This window comes from Oncorhynchus mykiss, chromosome 12 (assembly GCF_013265735.2).
Source record: "Oncorhynchus mykiss isolate Arlee chromosome 12, USDA_OmykA_1.1, whole genome shotgun sequence".
In the NCBI taxonomy this organism is placed as follows: Eukaryota; Metazoa; Chordata; class Actinopteri; order Salmoniformes; family Salmonidae; genus Oncorhynchus; species Oncorhynchus mykiss.
In genome coordinates, this window is record NC_048576.1 from 27,534,563 (window position 1) to 27,556,864 (window position 22,302).

General features: G+C 42.2%; 1 protein-coding gene across 2 annotated transcripts in view; it reads right to left on the reverse strand.

Moving 5' to 3' along the window:
• The window catches only part of LOC110537307 (connector enhancer of kinase suppressor of ras 2), a 76,261-nt gene that overhangs the window by 51,039 nt on the left and 2,920 nt on the right, over positions 1–22,302 (reverse strand). For both annotated transcript variants that reach the window (XM_021623241.2, XM_021623240.2), the window contains exons 2-7: positions 20,095–20,258; positions 17,162–17,364; positions 5,434–5,521; positions 5,161–5,202; positions 2,530–2,649; positions 2,275–2,334 (exon numbers count right to left, since the gene is read on the reverse strand). In XM_021623241.2, coding sequence (XP_021478916.1) covers positions 2,275–2,334; positions 2,530–2,649; positions 5,161–5,202; positions 5,434–5,521; positions 17,162–17,364; positions 20,095–20,258 — 677 coding nt within the window. The remainder of the gene's footprint in view (positions 1–2,274; positions 2,335–2,529; positions 2,650–5,160; positions 5,203–5,433; positions 5,522–17,161; positions 17,365–20,094; positions 20,259–22,302) is intronic.

Sequence of the window (22,302 nt, forward strand, 5' to 3'; positions counted from 1 at the left end):
ATTCAAGTAGGATAAGTAGAGGTTAGGACACATAGCCATCATAGCAATTAAATTCAAATATAATGGTTATTAGAGACCTTTCTTTATGGTATAGGCTATATAGTGCTTTGGCCCAACTCCTCTGACTTCATTGTCATGCCTAGGACAACATCTATGGCATGATAATGAACAGAACAAAGGAGTTGGCTAAAGTACAAACAGGGCCTGCATCCACAAAGTAACACAGAAAAGGTCCTAGGAATCCTGTTAAAAACCTGTTTTAAAACACACAAAAAACTCCCTGGTCAAAATGGGGTTTAGATTTGATGTTAATTCACTGCCCAGAGAAACTCTGAGCCAGGAGTAAAAATCAACTCATAAAAGTTTGTCTCAGATGGTAATCCTGACAGTTTGAGGTACCGCAAAGGAAAGATAGTGATGAAGCGCATTGATATTGTTGCAAATAATGGGGAATAACCAATCATGATGAGGCTTCACCAGCTGTGAACTCTATAGCACGCTTCAGATAACCACGGTGACTGTGACTGTACATCAAATGTTGCAATGGTAAAACATTTCATATCATTTTTGCCTGACACAATCACTTTGTCTACTCTTAATGATTGCCTAATATGTTGGCAACCATAATCTTTATTTTTATTTTTTATAATAGCTGAATTTTGACAACATTACCGTTATATCAACACACTCGTCACTCCCGTTTAACAACTCTAAATCACTTCGGCACAGTAGGCATCAAGTCATTTGCCAATAATGTTGCAAACAACATTGCATACAACATTTGAAAGGGCTATCATTTTCATCAACACAATCAAAGGTAACATAAGCCAGCTAGATGCTTTCAACTGCCGAACTTATAGGCAAGCCCAATTTAGGCATCGTTTTTAACAACATGATGTTGCGCTCCAAAGAGATAACTTGAAATAACATGCTGTAGGTAATAAAATCATCGAAAGAAAAAACAGTTTTTTTTATTAGCCTAGTGGTTATACATATTTACAGAATTAGGATCTTAATTTGAGACAGTTTACTGCAGAAGGAAAATAATGATGTAGATTATAATTAATGGATTTTTTTGGTAAGGGTTGATACATTTTTCGTTAGGGAAAATCAAGCCTGTCATTTTAAAGTGTAAATAACACACTTTAGAATCATTTTTAAACCTTGAATAGCCTACAGTTTTAAATGCAGGAAAATTCTCAGAAACAAAAGAGTGATTAAATGAAGATCCTACATTACAGGTATATCGTGAAATAGGCCCCATGTGAAACCATTGTTAAAAGCACAAGAGATAGTGTTGCATGTAGAAATTATTTATGTGTTGATCAAGATCCAAACATCAAATAATTATTTTAACAACTCCAAAGAGAGTGTACATGGTACAGGAACCATTGACTCGCTGTATTTTTCTATTATCAAGACACCTGCTGGTAACTCTTAACTGATTAGGAGCGCTCATGAGGTCTCCTAAATATCTGTCAACTAGGTGGGACTCTTATGACTAAAGAGGCGTCATGCATAGCTTTTATTTTTAGGAGTGAAATGTCTCTATTCTAAGCACTTAAGACCAATGTTCTACTCTGAGATGCTTTGTGGATATGGGCCCAGATCTGCAAGGACAGGCTTCCTTGGCACAGCTTTATAAGTTAGATAAATTATGTTTTCCCCCAAAATGTCCAGTAAGTCTAAAGAGTGTTGATCTCAGCCACCATTTAGCAGCAATTGAAAGGAGTCACATCACTTGGCAGAGAATCAAACATCACCGGCCTCTATACCTCCTCCCTTCATACCATGGTAGTACGACTTCACACTTTGTACAATATCACTAATAGTAACTTCATTTCCTTCTTCAGGGGCTCGGAAATGATTAATGAACTGTCAGTCACAGCACCCATTCCCTCTCCATCTCCTCCAGAGGATCCACAACATCCCAGTCATGCTTTGAAAGTGTTGCTGAATGGAAGAGCTGTGGTTCTCTGTGCCATGCTGCCATCTGTAAGCCTGTCATCCCTCATCGGTTGCCAACCCCAATTAAACACCCAGATGATAATTAGGGGTTCACTATTTGCTGCACTAATTGAACAGTTACCCCAGAGCCCCAACCAGAGAGGCGGGTCATTACAGGACTACAAGAGGCTCACGTGGAAAACGAGCAGGCCAATGGTAAAACAGAATAACAGTTACGGGTGCAAGAGTTGGTATGGTTAGCAGAGACTGTTTAAAGTAAAACAATTGTTTTACTACAGGGACACATGGTCTAGGAAGTAGACTTACGTTCTCAGTGGTCCCAGTGATGACATGAAGGCCGTCATATGTAGATTTGATGTACATTCCCTAAATGAGAGGAGAGAGGGTAGACTGTATTCAACTAAAAAGGAGAATAATGTAGTTATAATGATGAGACGTACACTTCATATCTTGGTATGACATTACAAACAAGTAAAGTAAAGTATCCTGACAGAGTGAGTCCTGGTTCAGCCCATGCCGAGGTATGATTGAAGGTGTCTATAGCGTAGTCTTAGTACTCACCAGGCCCTCGCTGGGCATGATGTTGGTCAGGTGCACAACCTCCAGATGGGCCGACTGGGACACCAGCGAATCAGAGGACAGCGAGATGATGTGGTCACAGATCCCAGACAGTGTTTTACACTGCAGACACAAGAAGACAGGATGGGATCATTCAATATGCTGCAGCTCACACTGTCAACTAGCTGATATGAATTACTGCCTGAATGTCTCTCATTCGTCAGATGACTGTATGGTGGAGAGAAACGACACAGTGTAAGGTGAGCTTCGGGATCGTGCATCATCAGAGTTCAAGAGTACCACTTTGCTGGTGTAGGACAAAGAACCAACTGGGAATGTAGTGATGGGGAAAGTAGTGATGGGGAAAAACCAATACAGAACTTTACATACACTTAGGTTGGAGTCATTAAAACTCGTTTTTCAACCACTCCACAAATTTCTTGTTAACAAACTAAAGTTTTGGCATGTCGGTTAGGACATCTACTTTGTGCATGACACAAGTAATTTTTCCAACAATTGTTTACAGACAGATTATTTCACTTATAATTCACTGTATCACAATTTCAGTGGGTCAGAAGTTGACATGCACTAAGTTGGCTGTGCCTTTAAACAGCTTGGAAAATTCCAGAAAATGATGTCACGGCTTTAGAAGCTTCTGGGAGGCTAATTGACATCATTCGAGTCAATTGGAGGTGTACCTGTGGATATATTTCAAGGCCTACCTTCAAACTCAGTGCCTCTTTGTTTGACATCATGGAAAAATCAAAATAAATCAGCCAAGACCTCAGAAAAATGATGAACATACTTTGGTGCGAAAAGTGCAAATCAATCCCAGAACAACAGCAAAGGACCCTGTGAAGATGCTGGAGGAAACAGGTACAAAAGTATCTATTTCCACAGTAGAACGAGTCCTATATCGATATAATTGAAAGGCCGCTCAGCAAGGAAGAAGCCACTGCTCCAAAACCGCCATAAAAAAGACAGTTTAAAGGCAATGCTACCAAATACTAATTGAGTGTGTGTAAACTTCTGACCCACTGGGAATGTGATGAAAGAAATAAAAGCTGAAATAAATAATTCACTCTACTATTATTCTGACATTTCATATTCTTAAAATAAAGTGGTAATCCTAACTGACCTAAGACAGGGAATTTTTACTAGGATTAAATGTCAGGAATTGTGAAAAACTGAGTTTAAATGTATTTGGCTGAGGTGTATGTAAACTTCCGACTTCAACTGTAAGTGTCATGATAATATCGTATTGTGAGGTCCCTGGCAATTCCTAGCCCTAATGACAGAGTGCATGGAGTCACTCTCTTCTCCTCCTGCCTGTGTTTTAGAGCAGAAAGAATAAAGCACTGCATGCCATTATCTGAGAATCTGACCCGCTTTTTAATGAGCGATTCTTTGGCTTATTCATCATCTGAGACACACATGGCATTCTTCAAAGGCAAGCTATGGCTTGTCATCCTGGGTTTAACAAGCTGAGGAGTAAAGGGGTCCTTATTGCTCTATGTAGCACTGTATTAGCAGCATTGGAGCCTGTCATGTCCTTCAGATGTCATGTCGAATGTACTGTATGTTGGTTTCTATCACTGCCACAAGTAGCACAGCGGCTAGAACTGGCTAGCTACAGTGACACAGCCATGACTCCATCGATTCCCTTAGTCTCCAATCGCTCTCTCTCTCACTCACTCTCTCTCTCACACAGGCACACACACAGACTGACAGACAGACAAACACACATCTGGCCTGTACATAGTTTGTCCTAGCTTCTCTTTCTCTCTCTCTGTCTAATTGCTGTAGGCAGGAATGCCCATGGGAGCAGCAGGGAGGTTCTGCATTATTCAACACAGACTGCCAACCAAAGGCCTTAAAACTGCGGCTTTAGAGAAATACACAGGCAGACTCACACACTCTTATTAATAACCCAAACCCTCTTCTTCCATAGTGCTGCCTGCCTGGCGATGAGGAGGCTGCATGTGACTGCATTATCACATGTTCAAGTGTGGGCATGTGCCCTAAATAAAGTAGAGAGAGAGAGAGAGAGAGAGTGTGTGTGTGTGTGTGTGTGTGTGTGTACAAACAATGTGTAAAGATTCATTGGTGTTTCAAAATCATTGACCAACATATTGTTTGATGATTTATATGCCACTGTTATTTTGAAAACATTTGTTAATTTGTGTCATGTGTAACCTTTATCATGACTAATGTTTTTTATCTTGTGACTGTAAATAAGATGGTAACACTTTTTTGGGGATAGTCCATCTGTAGATGCTCTACAGACTATCAATAACATGTCAACTAACTATCTACAAACCCTATCCTTACCCCTAACCTTAACCCTTATCCTAACCCTAAACCTAACCCTTACCCTAACCATAAACTTAACCCTTACCCTAAGCCTAGTCCTAACCCTTACCCTAACCTGTATTCTAAACCAAACCATAACCTTAGCAAGCAGTTGCTAATCAACAGATAGCTTGTTGATAGTATGGACAATCTGGACTATCCAAATTATGTGTGACCAATAAGATTTGTGTAAGGTGCCAGTTAATGGTTGATAGGAAGATTTGTGGATCCTTGTGTGTCTTTGTGAGCAGTAAACCACATGAAAAAAGACTCAAAACTCACCACATGAAGAATCTTGTTTTCTGTCTCATACACCGTGCAGTCCTGCAAGACAATTAAAGACCAGTTAGAGAAAAAAAACTTAGTTGGAAGACTGTCTATTGAGAGTGTTTAAAACAGGGAAGTTATTTTCAGTAGGCCATCTATTCCTGACAAAACTTTAACAGAAGTATAACATTGAGGTATGTAGCTAGGTATTCTGTGAGAGAAATATTGATGCAATAGTATCTAGTTAATAAAATTCCCTAACATTTTTCATACCCCTGGACAACTCACCTGTTGTACTATGGTGGTTAACTCCAAGCACAGTTGAACAATGTTGTTCTTTAGTAAGGAGTACTCTGTCACACTGACAAATGGAGATCTAGCAGGAGAGAAGTACAATATGTAGAGTTCAGAGATGTTAAAAAATAAAATCTTTGCATAAGCCCTCTCCAACAACTTTACAATGAAAGAGAACCATTATATAAACTATAAGACACATGCAAATGAAGTTCCTCTGGGAATATTTTGTTTTTCTAAAGTGCTATTTATAACCTATGGAGACGGACCCTACGGAGCATAGCGCAGTGTCGCAATATCGTTTTTCGTCACAAAAGAGGTGGCTCCTTGTAGCACGCTTTATCATTCTACTTACTCCCGTGCCACATGAAAATGGTAACGTGCCATATCATTCCTTATCAACCCCAAGTGTTGTGTAGGCAATGAAGCTTGCTTGGTTCCTTGATCTGATCTATAGGGTATGCATCACAGTAACCTTCACTGAACAAAAATGTTAACGCAACCTGCAACAGTTTAAAATGTTTTACTGAGTTACAGTTAATATAAGGAAATCAGTCATTTTAAATTAATTTATTAGGCCCTAATCTATGGATCACACATGACTGGTAATACAGATATGCATCTGTTAGTCACAGATACCTTTAAAAAAAAGTAGGGGCATGGATCAGAAAACCAGTCAGTATCTGGTGTGACCACCACTTTCCTCATGCAGCGCAACACATCTCCACCATGGGGCAAGCTGTTCACAATGTTGACATCAGCAAACCGCTCGCCCACACGACAACATACACTCTGTCTGCCATCTGCCCAGTTGAAACCATGATTAATCCGTGAAGAGCACACTTCTCTAGCGTGCCAGTGGTCATCGAAGGTGAGCATTTTCCCACTGAAGTCAGTTACGACGCCAAACTAGAATCAGGTAAAGACCCTGGTGAGGACGACAGGCACGCAGATGAGCTTCCCTGAGACAGTTTCTGACAGTTTGTGCAGAACTTTCTCGGTTGTGCAAACCCACAGTTTCATCAGCTTCCCGGGTAGCTGGTCTCAGACGATCCCGCAGGTGAAGAAGACAAATGTGGAGGTCCTAGGCTGGCGTGGTTATACTTGCTCTGCGGTTGTGAGGCTGGTTGGACATAATGCCAAATTCTCTAAAATAACGTTGGAGGCGGCTTATGGTAGAGAAATGTACATTAAATTCTCTGGCAACAGCTCTGGTGGGCATTCCTGCAGTCAGCATGCCAGTTGCACGCTCGCTCAAAACTCGAGACAACTTATGGCATTGTGTTGTGTGACAATACTGTACATTTTAGAGTGGCATTTTATTGTCCCTAACACAAGGTGCACCTGTGTAATGATCATGTTGTTTAATCAGTTCCTTGATATTCCACACCTGTCAGGTACATGGATTATCTTGGGAAAGGAGAAACGCTCACTAACAGAGATGTAAACAAATTTGGACACAACATTTGAGAGAAATAAGCTTTTTGTGCTCACAGAAAATTTCAGCTCATGAAACATGGGACCAACACTTACATGTTGCGTTTATATTTTTGTTGAGTATATTTTGCATTGATAAATCAATATAATCTCAGTGACTTTTTAAACAATAAACCAAACAATATTGTGGCCTTATTAGAATCCCCCCAAAATGTATTTTGTTTAGAAGTGATAATGTTGTTCTAGACTATTTGAAAACATAAAAATAGATAGCCATGTGACATATTTTGCTGATATGAGACCGAATAAATTGAAGCAGCTTATCAAATTGGGATAATGTTGTAGGTTACAATGGCAACTATAAGTATTTGCTCTGACATATTTTTAAATTATAAATCAGATTATTTCACATGGCGATGTGGGAAGCTAAAAGACTAGCTAACTTACAGTGTTTAGCCAACTTGCTAGTAAGGGAAGACAACAAGAACAAGCCCTTGAGCAAGGCACTTAACCCCCGCACAACAACAACTCCCCGGGCACCCACACCTCTCCAATAAAAGACGGTAAACAGTGCCAGTCAAAAGTTTGGACACACCTACTCTTTCAATGTTTTTTAAATTTTTTAAAACTATTTTCTACAATGTAGAATAATAGAGAAGACATAAAAACTATGAAATAGCACATATGGAGTCATGTAGTAACCAAAAAAAGTGTCAAAATATATTTCTTAAAAGTAGCAACCCTTTGCCTTGATGACAGCTTTGCACACTCTTGGCATTCTCTCAACCAGCTTCATGAGGTAGTCACCTGGAATGCATTTCAATTAACAGGTGTGCCTTGTTAAAAGTTCACTTGTGGAATGCCTTTCCTTCTTAATGTGTTTGAGACAATCAGTTGTGTCGTGACAAGGTAGAGGTGGTATACAGAAGATAGCCCTACTTGGTAAAAAACCAAGTCCATATTATGGCAAGAACAGCTCAAATAAGCAAAGAGAAATGACAGTCCATCATTACTTTAAGACATGAAGGTCAGTCAATCTGGAAAATGTAAAGAACTTTGAAAGTTTCTTCAAGTGCAGTTGCAAAAACCATCAAGAGCTATGATGAAACTGGCTCTCATGAAAGGACAGGAAAGGAAGACCCAGAGTTACCTCTACTGCAGAATATAAGTTCATTAGAGTTAACTGCACCTCAGATTGCAGCCCAAATAAATGCCTCACAGGGTTCAAGTAACAGACACATCTCAACATCAACTGTTCCGAGGAGACTGCATAAATCAGGCCTTTGTGGTCGAATTGCAAAGAAACCACTACTAAGGGACACCAGTAAGAAGAAGAGACTTGCTTGGGTCAAAAAACACAAACAATGGACATTAGACCGATGGAAATCTGTCCTTTGATCTGATGAGTCCAAATTTGAGATTTTTGGTTCCAACCGCAGTTTCTTTGTGAGACGCAGAGTAGGTGAATGGATGATCTCCGCATGTGTGGTTCCCACCATGAAGCATGGAGGAGGTGGTGTGATGGTGTAGGGGTGCTTTGCTGTTGACACTGTCTGTGATTTATTTAGAATTCAAGGGACACTTAACCAGCATGGCTAACACACAGTGAAGGCTCATCAGAGGAGGAAGGGGAGGACCCTCCTCAGTTAAATTTTTATAAAAAATAAAAATTGTGAAACATTAAAAAAGTTATCCTTTTTAGATAAAACTATACTACATATATATATATATATATATTTCACCAAATAATTTATTAAAATGCACTGTTTTGCAATGAAGGTCTACAGTAACTTCAACAGCACTATCTGGGGTAGCACCATGGTTTAGCCAGAGGACAGCTAGCGTCCATTCTCCTCTGGCTACATTGACTTCAATACAAAACCTAGGAGGCTCATAGGCCTCACCCCCTTCCATAGACATGGTAATTATGACCACTTCCGGAGGACGTCCTCCAACCAATCAAAGATTTTGCAGTTTAAACTGACATGTTGTCCATCCAATCATAGAATTAGGATCAGAAAATGAACCTAAGCTGTGTTCGAATACCCATACTAACATACTATACACTACATACTATATACTATGAGTTCATTTTAGTGTACTGTAAACAAACAGTATCCTTTCAGTTGGGCGTATTAGCTCTTTGCCTGTCTACGGGAAGTTGATGCTGTTGCTATGCAACCTCTTGCAAGCTAGTTAGCATAACAAATGCTACTAGTTAGACATTTTACGACTTCGGGTGTGTTCTTAAAGTCAATCTGGAGTGCCAGAGTGCGCTCGTAAATTCAGTGCGTCTCGCTCTCGGAGCACACACTGGACGCAAGGGCCGAGGAGTAGGGTTGATTTGAGCTTTCTGACCTTACAACGGCAGTCAAGCACCCAAGCTAACGTTGGCTAGCTTGCTAGCTACTTCCAGACACAAATGAGACCACTGACCATTTTACTCACCCTAGCAGAGCTGATTAGGCAGTTTTCATGTTATCCAGAGCAGTGTGACTGTAACTGTGCTGCGGGCAACAATTTAATTATGCGTTTTTTGCTGCCATTTACTGACACCGGCCATATTCAACGGTTGTTGAGCTCTTGTAAATTCAATATGCTGCATTCTGTTACACTCAGACGAGAGTGCTCTGAAATTGGAGTAACGTTAGATAGCCAGAGGGAATTTACGAAAGCACCCGATTGTCCATTGAGAACGCACAACGACTATTCAAATTAGCTAAGCTAAAAATGAAGGGAATAATCAAGTCAATAAATGTTGGGTAGTTAGATAGCCTAAAGTTAATATACTGGCAAGTTTGATGTATAAGTAGCCAACTAACATTAGGTAGATAGCTAACATACTGGTACATACTGCTGTAATGATATGCTATGTGGTTGGTAAGGACAGCGTAGCTAACAAATTGTCAGCCAACATAAATTGTAAGGTAACTTATTTGAAAAGTAATTACTTTATTACATTGTTCAACATTTTCTTAACATATGTCATAATTAGTTAAAGCAATGTATCCGCTCTCGTTGTACATCGGCTGTATTACTTTCCGCAATTTTGTTTAAATCTGAAAACAATGTGAAGCCACGCCCATTTCCTTATGAATTGCTTCATGGGCCCTAAAGTACAAAAAGAGTGTCCTGCGTGTATACTTCATGTTTTGGCTAATTTAGTACGACATCCGGAAACTTTTGGCATACTAACTATATCCATACTATGACCAATAAGCATACTATATACTCAATTCATATCACAAATAGTACAGTTAGTGTGGTTAGTATGAGTATTCAAACACAGCTCTAGTGTGTTGTATTGGGATTGTGCCCCAGAGCATTATGGGGGTTCTATGTGTTGAGAAGCTTGGTGACATTGTTGGATAGAGATTAAGAGTGACGAGTGATAGTTTATCATTTTGGGGATATTATTTAATTCAAATTCGTTTTTTCAAATTACAAGAGACGGAGGAGGTATATTCTAAATTGTTTTCAGAACTTTATTTTTGTGTCCAGTTAGTGCAATTTATTTAGATTTGCCTTGCTAACTCCAGTAGCTAACGTTAGCTAGTTACCAGCGGTAGAATGGCCAACGCTGCTGAAAATGTTGTGGACTTCTTGTTGAAGAACCCCATTCATTCTCTGGGGTACGTGGAAAAGGTGCAAAATAAAAGTGGGGGGCCGACCTCTGGTCAGTTACATGAAGAAGGATGAAAAGGTGTGGGCGTTCAATACCAGCTGGTGTCAAAAGTGTAACGTAAACTCACCCCATTCTGTACAATTGTGCGTAACCGCAACATTCAAACGAGGCTACAAAGAAAACTAATGGGACTGTAGCGACTGTGTTGACTTCAAAATCGGGGGTGTGAACTAGGTTTCTATTCAAGATCGACATGGTAATGGCTCTATAGTATTGGAGAAAAGTTGAACACGGGACGTGTCATGTCGTAACGTAGAGCACGCATAAAGCAACTATTTCTGTCTTACAATCTCTCTCCACCAGGTGTAGCACTTCTATCATCCTTTAAAAACAAGAAATGGACAGTGACGGTGGTAAGGTACCTAGTCATTTTTTGCGTCATCATGCGATCATCATTCTCAAAGCTGCTGTTTACTTCTAAGATCACTTTAGCACCGCCCTAAAAACCCGATTCAAATTCGACACAAACCTTCAAATAGGTATGTAATGACACATTATATAAACTCTTAGTGTTTTATTTACATTTTAGAGGCGATAAGGTGATAAGTTGGACAGATCAACTGAAAAAAAGCCATTTTCCCACACATCTCTCCTTCTCACTATCACGCATTAGTTTTGCTTCCCCACCCGCCATTTTTAAAAAGACCCTACGTGCTCATTTCCTGCTTGAATTATGCAGAAACAGGCAGCGTTTAGGTCATGTGATTGATTATGTTGGAAAGGGGAGAAATTGTGCTTTACAATGGTATTGACATTACAGTTGATCTGGAAGTATTACGTTTTGGGGGCGCTAAAATAAGGGCAATTGTACAGACCAAGGCGATGTACGAGTTTACTATAGCTGGTTAACAGGGAGCCTTTCATCGAGCCGCCTGTATTGCTGGCCTTGCCTGCATTTTGGAAAGTCTGAGCCTTGGTCGAAAGGTGGGTACAGTGACCTGGAAAACATTGATTGTTCAGCCAAATGGCAAAACAAAAGCAGGGAGCATATAAATGCCCACATCAGATTCAAGCTTCTGGGAAAAAGCTGCATCGATTATGATGAAGTTCTGCGTATTCAAACTGCACAACACAACGATAAAGTAAGAAGAAACAGGGATGTTATCAAACTGCTTATTAAGACCACTGCGTTTTTGGGCGTGTAATAATTTGCTTTTAGAGGACACGACGAGAGGGAAAGCTCTGCCAACAAGGGCAACTACAAGGAGTTTGAAGAGGTAATTGCACGTTACGATGCTTTACTTGCTGAACATATGGCACGTTTGACTGTCTTTGGGATGTTGAAAACAATTCCGAATGATTTGATAGCTTCCATCGCATCATCCATTAAACATTTGATTGGAGAAAGGTTTACACAGCGCATTTTTTCTTGTGCGCCCAAGTAGACTTTCCACTTTCCTCCGGTATTTATAAAGCAAAGATGATAACATTCCGGACAGACAGACACAAGCAAAAACTCATGTTATAAATGTTGCAGCAGCCTAGGCTACACCTAAACATTAGAAATCTGACATGCTGTATGGGATGAAAATTAGACTATTTTTCAGTCTGATCAACTATAGGCTACTAATAAGAGCACTTGCATACAGCCTATGCGCGCTGTCCATCTGGTCAGGGTATTTATAGTCCATTTGTGTGCCAGGAGAAAATGTGAATATGATCTAATGTAGTTAATATTCAAAATTGGGCTGCCTATACATTTTTAATCCTAAATGATCAACTGTAATGAATCAATCAACTTAATAGTGATGTGAGTAAATTTTTTATAAGGCCTACAGTTGCATAGGCCTGCATATTATAAACATGCATAAAGCAAGCTCAGCTCAATTGTCTATCAGTTGTTGTCTATCTGTCTGGGTAGAGGAAATCCCCTCCTAATCTAGTCTAAATATAATTTAGCTGCAGTTTGACAGAGTTTTCATTCACCCCAGGACCAGGAGTTTTTTTCAGGAGTTTTTTTAAAACCATGTGACCTGATTAGGACAAACTGGTCTATCATAGCCCATATAAAACAGTTTTACAACTGATGAATCACTGTCATACCTTATAAGGTCCAGAGTTTTCCTAGTTAAGTTAACATAAAAGGAAAAACTCCAGGCCCAAGGGGGTAAAAATTGCCCCACCGCTTTGGGACCTATGGTGCCACCAGCCTGCTTGCAGTTGTCAGTTATGGTCAGGTATGTGGATGATCAGAGCTTTATTCAGGAATGTTTTTTGGGCTACTTTGATGTGTCAAGTGGGCGAGATGCGTTGTCCGTGTTTGACTTTATGCATTTTGAGATGTCTGAGTTTAACTTCATAGAGCAACTGAGTGCCCCTGTCAATTTTCTCTCATTACTGTATGTAGAGTCAATCACATACACAATCACATTATTACACATCAATGATTTTACTCCTAGCTTGAAATAACTCATTCTTGGCTCTTTTGTCTAACTATGTAGTGTGTTGTGTTATTGTTTTTTGTCTTCTCAGTCAAATCCTGTCCTATACTGGTCAAGCCTCTGAACCCCTCAACTCCTGCCTCATACCCTCATTCAATCACTGCTGTGATCCCTTTCCAACACTGTGTAAGTAGCCCTCTCATACCCATTCCCCATAATATTGTACTATAAATGTCTTTATTAAATATTTTAGGTTAAAATAATTAGTATTTGATGATTTTTGAAACACACTTGGTCTTATCCATGCACACTTTGCCTTCTCCCACCCTCCTCAATTATTCAAGTCACCAGCCTCCACTGCTACCACAGCATTCTGCAGCGATACGCCATCCTGTCTGATTTACGCTTAGTGGGATTATCATTTGTTTTTCAACAGGACAATGACCCAACACACCTCCAGGCTGTGTAAGGGCTATTTGACCAATAATGAGAGTGATGGAGTGCTGCATTAGATGACCTGGCCTCCACAATCACCTAAATCCAATTGAGATGGTTTGGGATGAGTTGGACTGCAGAGTGAATGAAAAGCAGCCAACAAGTGCGCAGCATATTTGGAAACTCCTTCAAGACTGTTGGAACAGCATTCCTTATATTTTTGTTATATTTGTTTAACACTTTGGTTACTACATGATTCCATATGTGTTATTTCATAGTGTTGATGTCTTCACTATCATCCTACAATGTAGAAAATAGTAAAAAATTAAGAAAAACCCTTGAATGAGTAGGTGTGTCCAAACCTTTGACTGGTACTGTATGTACAGTGTATTCGGAAAGTATTCAGACCCCTTGACTTTTGACACATTTTGTTACGTTACAGCCTTATTCTGAAATGTATTAAATTATTTTTTTTCCTCATCAATCCACACAATACCCCATAATGACAAAAAGAAAACAAGTTATGAGACATTTTTGCTAATTTTATAAGAAATAAAAACAGAAGTACCTTATTTACATAAGTATTCAGACCCTTTGCTATGAGACTTGAAATTGAGCATCATGTTTCCCTTGATCATCCTCAGATGTTTCTCCAACTTGATTGGATCCACCTGTTGAAATTCAATTGATTGAACATGATTTGGAAAGGCACACACCTGTCTACATAAGGTCCCACAGTTGACAGTGCATGTCAGAGCAAAAACAAAGCCATGAGGTCGAAGGAATTGTCCGTAGAGCTTCGAGACAGGGTTGTGTCGAGGCACAGATCTGGGAAAGTGTACCAAAACATTTATGCAGTATTGAAGGTTTCCAAGAACACAGTGACCTCCATCATTCTTAAATGGAAGAAGTTTGGAACCACCAAGACTTTTCCTAGAGCTGGCTGCCCGGACAAACAGCAATCGGGGGAGAAGGGCATTGGTCAGGGAGGTGACCAAGAACCCGATGGTCACTCTGATAGAGCTCCAAAGATTCTCTGTGGAGATGGGAGAAACTTCTAGAAGGACAACCATCTCTGCAGAACTCCACCAATCAGGCCATTATGGTAGGTTGGCCAGATGGAAGCCATTCTACAGTAAAAGGACAATGACAGCCTGCTTGGAGTTTGCCAAAAGGCACCTAAAGACTCTCAGACCATGAGAAACAAGATTCTCTGGTCTGATGAAACCAAGATTGAAGTCTTTGGCCTGAATGCCAAGCACCACGTCTGGAGGAAACCAGGCACCATCCCTGTGGTGAAGCATGGTGGTGGCAGCATCATGCTGTGGGGATGTTTTTCAGCGGCAGAGACTGGGAGACTAGTCAGGATCGAGGGAAAGATGAACGAAACAAAGTACAGAGAGATCCTTGATGAAAACCTGCTCCAGAGCACTCAGGACCTCAGACTAGGGCGAAGGGTCGTTGTCCTGTTGGAAGGTGAACATAAGCACACAACCAAGACAATGCCAAGACAGCACAGGAGTGGCTTCGGAACAAGTCTCTGAATGTCCTTGAGTGGCCCAGCCAGAGCGTGGACTTGAACCCGATCGAATATCTCTGGAGAGATCTGAAAATGCATGTGTAGTGATGCTCCCAATCCAACCTGACAAAGCTTGAGAGGATCTGCAGAGAAGAATGGGAGAAACTCCCCAAATGCAGGTGTGACAAACTTGTTGCGTCATACCCAAGAAGACTTGATGCCAAATGTGCTTCAAGAAAGTACTGAGTAAAGGGTCTGAATACCTATGTAAATGTAATATTTCATTTTTTTAAATATATTTATACATTTGCTAAAATTTCTAAAACCCTGTTTTTTGTTTTGTCATTATGGGGTATTGTGTGTAGAACTTTGTGGGGGGGGCAATTTAATACATTTTAGAATAAGGCTGTAACGTAACAAAATGTGGAAAGAGTCAATACTTTCCAAATGCACCGTATGTGTATGTATGTGTGTCTTTCAGAGGGGTTGGTTTTAAAGGCCAAGTCAAATTTCAGTTGGACCTTGCGTGTTTCATTCAATAGCTAGAGGACTCCTGATATCTCCAGGAGTGATAAGTATCATTTTTGTCTTAATCTGTTATTGTCTAGTACTGTCTTTTTGCTAGCTAGGGACATCTACTTTAAGTGCTGCCTGTCTCCCCAGTAGCCTACTTGGTGCGTGAACTGCTGACTGCTCATAACTTGCAGATGATTGTGGACACATCAACCAGGATTAAGGGGCAGGGACATTTCTGACTGTTGTGGTTTTCATAAACAGTGGCTGTATTGGAGGGGAGTGGTTTCTCCTCAGTAATCAGCAATTAGTACCGGGAGGGGTGCTCTACACCTCTACAAGGCAATTATTGTTAGTACTTCAGTGTCCCCTGTATTCTCAGTGGCGCAGACAAAGTCCATCGCCGCCATAGCCTATCGCCGAAACAAAGACTGTTGCCGAAACAATGATGGTTCTGCCGAGTTTTTCGAGGAAAGATAGAAAGGAAGGCTCCACAACACTCTCGCACTTGATTATTTGACCTAGTATTTTCAGATCTCATTTTGCTCTTTTGTAGCTTTGCCAACTATGTGTGTGTGTTTTCTATCCCAGTTCGCTCCTCTCCCTGTAGGCTTTACAGGCGCTTCCCACCTCTTGGCTGCAACCTTTCTAATTCAGTGTGCCTTGCATGCACAACCCATGTGGAATTACTGGTCTCTGGCAGCGTTTGTAACTGCCGATCTGCGGTCAAGAACACAGTTCATCTCAGCCTATTCAGTCCCTAGAATTTGATGGAGACATGGCTCAACCCCAAGAAAACACTGCTACTCCAGCAGCTCCCTCTTCATCTGACTACATGTTCTCTCATAGTCCGAGAGCATCTGGCCGTCGCGGTGGTGGCACAGGGTTGCTCATTTCTCCTAGGGCGATGTTCTATTTTTCCCTCACTCACCTATCTATCTCATTTGAATTCCATGCTGTCACTGTCACTTGTCCACTCAAGCTTAACATTGTTTTCATCTATCGCCCACCAGGTACCCTTAGAGAGTTCCTTAATGAGCTTGACACCTTGATAAGCTAATTTCCTAATGATGGCTCACCTCTCTTTGTACTGGGTGACTTCAACCTCCTGACGTCTACCTTCGATTCATTTCTTTCCAACTCTTTCTTTCCACTCCTTGCCTCTTTTGACCTCACCCTTTCCCAGTTCCCTCCCACTCACAAGGCCGGCAATACACTTGACCTCATCTTTACTAGAGGCTGTTTGTCTACTAATCTCACTGCAACCCCCCTCCAGGTCTCAGATCACTACTTTGTTTCCTTTTCTGTCTCCCTTTCCTCCAACCCAAGCCACTCAGCTCCTAGCCAGATGGTCATGCGCTGTCACAATCTTCGCTCTCTCTCATCTTCTATGCTATCATCGCTCCCGTCTGCTAAATCCTTCTCCTGATTCTGCCTATTCCACCCTAATCTCCTCCCTTTCCGCATCCTATGACTCGCACTCTCCCCTTTCCTCCCAGCAGGCTTGTCCCTCCCCTCCTGCTCTGTGACTGAGTGACACATTGCGAGCTTACAGAACAGAGCTGCGGGCAGCTGAGCAAAAATGTGGGAAAACAAAACTTCCGGAGGACCTATCATCCTTTCACTCCCTCCTCTCTACCTTCTCTTCCTCTGTATCTGCTGCTAAAGCCACTTTCTATCACTCTAAATTTCAATCTTCTGCCTCTAGCCCTAAGACCCCCCCCCCCCCCTCCCCCCCGAGGTAACACCCACCTGTCCAGCCAGGCCAGCAGGTTCTTGGCTGCTCCGATAAGGTCCACCACAGAGGTGAGGAAGTCGTTGGGCAGCCTGCGGGAGGCCCTGCCGTCATAATGGCCGCCTCGACGCCTCCCTGTGATGAAGTTTTGTAGGTTCTTTGCTGAAGCATTAAGCTTGTGGGATAGGGTACGCAGGTTCTCAGTCTCCAGTCCATAGTTCTGGAACAAAAAGTACAGTACCCTCATGGTTCAGTACGCTCCCAGAAGTGTTTAACTTTAAAGTTAAGATGTCATTCGTCAAGAAAATGTGGACACAGGGAGAAATAACAGTAAATTGCATGGACATTGTGGTGCCAGTCAACGTTGAATCAGCGCTGTTTCCACATAATTTCAAGGAAATTACGTTGACCCAACACGGATTATACATTGAATTGACGTCTGTGTCCAGTGGGGTCCTTGTATTTGAAAGCTCATACAAAACAGTGCTATAGCAAATCTATAGTGGATATAAGATCTAAATGACAGAGATAAATAGAGACAAAGTCCCTCCAGTAATATAATCTCATCTTTACCTCTTCATTTATCCACCAAACCAGGTTGACGGAGCTGTATCTTTTTGATCAAGTTATTCAAGTAAACATAAATGGATGATTGCCTCATCAGAGACACAATAAAGACCACTCTTCTGCTACACTTTGGTTAAAGTGTACAGAGCATCATGCCGTATTCCACTCTAACCGGAATGTAGGTTGTGTGTGTACGTAACTCGTCACAATGGTGTGTCTGTTGGAGATGTGTGCCTGTGTGTGAATAGCTGTCTCTCATTCTGTGGGTCTTGTTAGCAGTCATCGCTGTCACCATGGAGAAATGCCTCCTTCCTGTCTAACTCACGACTATGTAGCTTAGCCAGCCCGGTTGCCATGGTGACTCCTGGCTTTGTCACTCTTAATTACACCAAGCCCAGTGTTTCCATAGCTCCTTCTTCCCTTATTGATTTTCCTCTCGCTTCATTAAAAATATCAAAGTAATGCACTGCTTTCTGATAGCCTTTATGGGGGCTTCTCCATCACTAGTCGGTTATATACGTCAATGCAGAGGATGACGAGACAAAAGGCGGGTGAGAGATAAATATACTTTACATTCATAAACATATGCTAAGCAACACTATAATAATGCCTTGTCTTGGCAGTCGACCCACTGTAGAGGAAACACACTATTATGCTGCTAGGTGGTGGTGAGTACTGACCAGCTCAGCCATTTCCCTGCTGTCTCCTTCCAGTGAGCCATTCAGGCAGAGAGAGGCTTCACTGCATGGAGAGGACACTTTCCTCTGATTGCTGTAATGTAATGGGAGTAAAACCCCAGTTGCCTCAACAACTCAGCAGCAGAGCCCTGTCTCTGTCTGTCTGGTCACTGCCGACTGATGAACAATTATCTAACTCCCAGCAACAAGCAACCCTCAGTTTGATGTCAAAGTGAGTCAGCAGTCACACTGACACTAAGCCAGCATTTTCTTTCAATCCATCACACTCACATAATCAACCCACGAAGGAGAGATTCTTTCCTAAAATGTATCTGTTGAGAGGCTTGTCTTTCGCAAGCAGAGCAGAGAGACTGACATCTATTCAGTTGACATCCATTTTGGACGGGCCATGTGATAAGGCTGTGTGTGTGCGTGTCCTGTCCCTCCCGGCCCCTCCACCTGCAGCTCTCCCCCAGTGCAGTCATTACTCATGTCAGCCTCCTCTCAGCAGTGACGCAATGTTCAGCTCTAATGCACTCTGCCAGGATCAATGGGGACATGTCCCAGCAGCCAATGAGAATCACAGCACATCACCATGCTGGAGATGAGATGCAGAACACACACTATACTGTGTTAACGCATATTCACACACGCACGTTCACGCACTCAAACACACACAGTCGCGCACCTATATTATAGCCCCCTATGTGAACAATCCAGTCTTCTCAACATTCACACACACACAAATCAAATTCTGACACACACACACACCCAGGCAGCCCCCACCGGACCGTCTAACTAACACAGACACAGATTACATGTGTGTGGGTGTGGAGATGTTGGCCAGACAGGGTTTCAGGCAGTCCAGGCACGTTTCCCAAGCCTCTAATGATGCTCTGCTGCGGGCCGCTCTGTCACAGCGAATCATACACTAACCTCAGCTAGCTCCACACACGCCGCACACACAGGCAGCCCCACACACACACTCCCTACCAACTGCTGCTTTCTAGGCCTATGGATCCATTACCAGCCCATCAGCGAGGACGTGTGCTATGTGGCCCCTCTCTGATTCAGTCAAATCAATACACAGCTCTTAGCTTGCTCTAACAGGGCTCTTCCCAGGCCCACGCCTAACTCTCTCTGTATGACTCATCATACACCAAGGCTAACGACACCCACTTCATGCCACCCTTACTGATGTACACAGCACAGGCTCCTGCCGCTCCACCTCTATCTGCCCGTACAAGAATATATCACCAATGAATCTGAATTAGCCTTTAGCTCCAACGAACACAAATCATCACTGTAGCCTCTCGCCTTAGCCTTTTTAGCCCTGTTTACTGAGCACTGTACATGACCCTCCCCTACTCAGCAAATAACATTGATGACGACTGTAGATGAAACACATGTTGTTTTTTATAATAAAGGGACACGTTTTACTGAACTTCAATCTTGTCTGTCATGCCTTGCCATACCTTTTCTGTCAAATGGTGCACAAACAGATCTGGCAACTAGCTGGACATCTCCTGCATGTCTGCTGTGTTCTTCCAGTTCAAGCACCTTGACTGCACTGGCTTGGTTGCACAGGAAGTCATCGATAGTAAAGTTGTTCCATCATGTCTGTGCACCAGACCTCGAACTCTACAGCCCTATCTCCTGACCATCCTTCCTGACTCCAACTCTTTATGTCTCGAACGACTCCTCACCAGAGCACAGAGTAGGTCCACGGCCTCCAGGATGAGCTCCTGGTGTCCGATGCGGGTGACCCCCAGCTCCTCCAGCTCCTGGTGAGTGATGTGGAGCAGCTGCTCCCCATTGATCTTCTCCCGCTCAAAGTTCTTAATGTACTGCTGCAGACAGTCATCCAGGCCTGCATGGGGGACAGGCAAGAGAGCATGAGAGGGGAAACTATGTTAATTAAGCACACCTTTGTTCTAATAGTATGTATTTGTCCCCTTTACCGTCAACATCCAAGTCATTTGCTAGGTGTATAGGATGTGGGTTGTGATGGTTTATATACCTTTCAAAGGCATAAATATGACAGAGTTGTATAACATGCAGTGTGGCTGGCAGATTCAGAGTAATTGCTGTAATAAAAAAAGATGCATATCAAAACCCTCCCAAGCTACTAAAAAAGTATTTTCCATTTCAGTCACTTTGTGTGTTAGTTCCTACATAATACCAGAAGCATGCTTCCAACTATAAACATGTTCCAAGTCCTGAGTGTGCTCTTACCCTCTAAGCAGAGAGAACATACTTTTCTTTAAACTCCAGAGAACTGAGCAGATCCAGTCTACTATTTGACCTGCTCTTTGTGTAGAACAGAGCAGAGCAGAGCAGAGAGAAATGGGACTAGTCTAGGAGATCAACTGCTCTCACCACATCGTATTAAAGCCATCCTTATCAGACCACAGCAGAGCCACACAGACACACAGAGTCCTCTGCAGCATTCTGTGTTGGAGCCATGTACAGCGGTCCAGGCAGCACAGAGAGAGCGACAGAGAGAGAGAGGAGTAGCAGAGCAGACTAGCAGAGTCTCGGCTTTCAACCACAGCATCCATCCATGGCTCCCGGGAGATGAGTCCTCTCTGGCCGCGGAGCGGAGCGGGCCACAGCACAGAGCTGACCCACATTACACACACTGGCTGGGCCATGTCAACACCGCAGCACAGCACACACACATCCATGGACACAGGCATTCAACGGGACAAATTAGCCTAGGTAGATCAAAAGATGGTACATTCAAAGACATATGCTGTATCTAGATGGCTCTGCATAGTCAGGTGAATCATCTGAACTAAGTTCCCCATTTGTATGTGGCAAACACTTGTCTTGCCGTGTTGTGTGCTGCTGCCTAGTCCTCTGTTTCTCTGAGCACACAGACAGGTCCGTAGCCTTGAGACAGGTCCGTGGCCTTGAGACAGGCCCATGACCTAAGTTCGTGGGAGTGAAATTTATGAAAGCATGATTGCGTAAGTATGTGTGGTGTTTCTTTGTGTGTGCATGTGCATGTGTGTGCGCACAAGTTCATGTATCCATCTAATGATCATGAATGGCTGCTTTCATTTGAGAGCTTGCTGCTTGTGGGATTTCCATTCTGTTGCTTTCCTCTAGCTATCAAGGCTCCATGGCAACAGTTGCCGGGTGACCAAGAGGTAAGCCCCCTTGAAGAAGTGAATTATCAGCAGTACTTCATTATTGCCCTCAGACCTATCACAAAATGAAATAAGACAAGTATCTAATATTCATACTAAATTACATGTTACCCAAGGGAATAATCCTGAGCCCTCAATGCCCTCAAAAACAGGTCAGTCCCTCCCTCTTACTCTCATGGGCATTGAACCTACTCTCATACACAGCAAATAGTTGTTATGAAATAGATGCAGTACAGTTCAACTAGCTTGCCAACTGCTCTACCTCGAGCCACAATGTTGGAACGTAGTATCAATGTACCAAGGCAGGTTCGCTGTCCATGGTGCTAGTTTTTCTTGAATGCCTCAATTGATGCATTGGTGTGTGTGCATACTTGTGTAGGTAACGCCTAATATTTAGATTTTGTTCTTTGTAATAAGAAGTGCAAACTCCTAATCATAAAATTACAATTTTCACAACTATAGGATCTCTACTGCCCTAATGATCTTTCCTTTAGAAAAATCTGGTGAGAAGCAACAGTCTCTATTGAGTGGAGTTCCCCTTTCACTTTACGACTGTGTCCACTGACCACCTCTCAAGAACCCCTCAAGAAGAAGAGAGCCAAAGCAACCAATAGCATACCAATATCATCCTGTGTGAATATTCTGTACAGCTGTGACAGCACAAAGACATTTCTCAACTGTCCTATCAGCATCCTCTGTCTCAACTTTAATATGACAACAGATGACATAGATGTCACTTGTCTATGCACTTCCCATGGT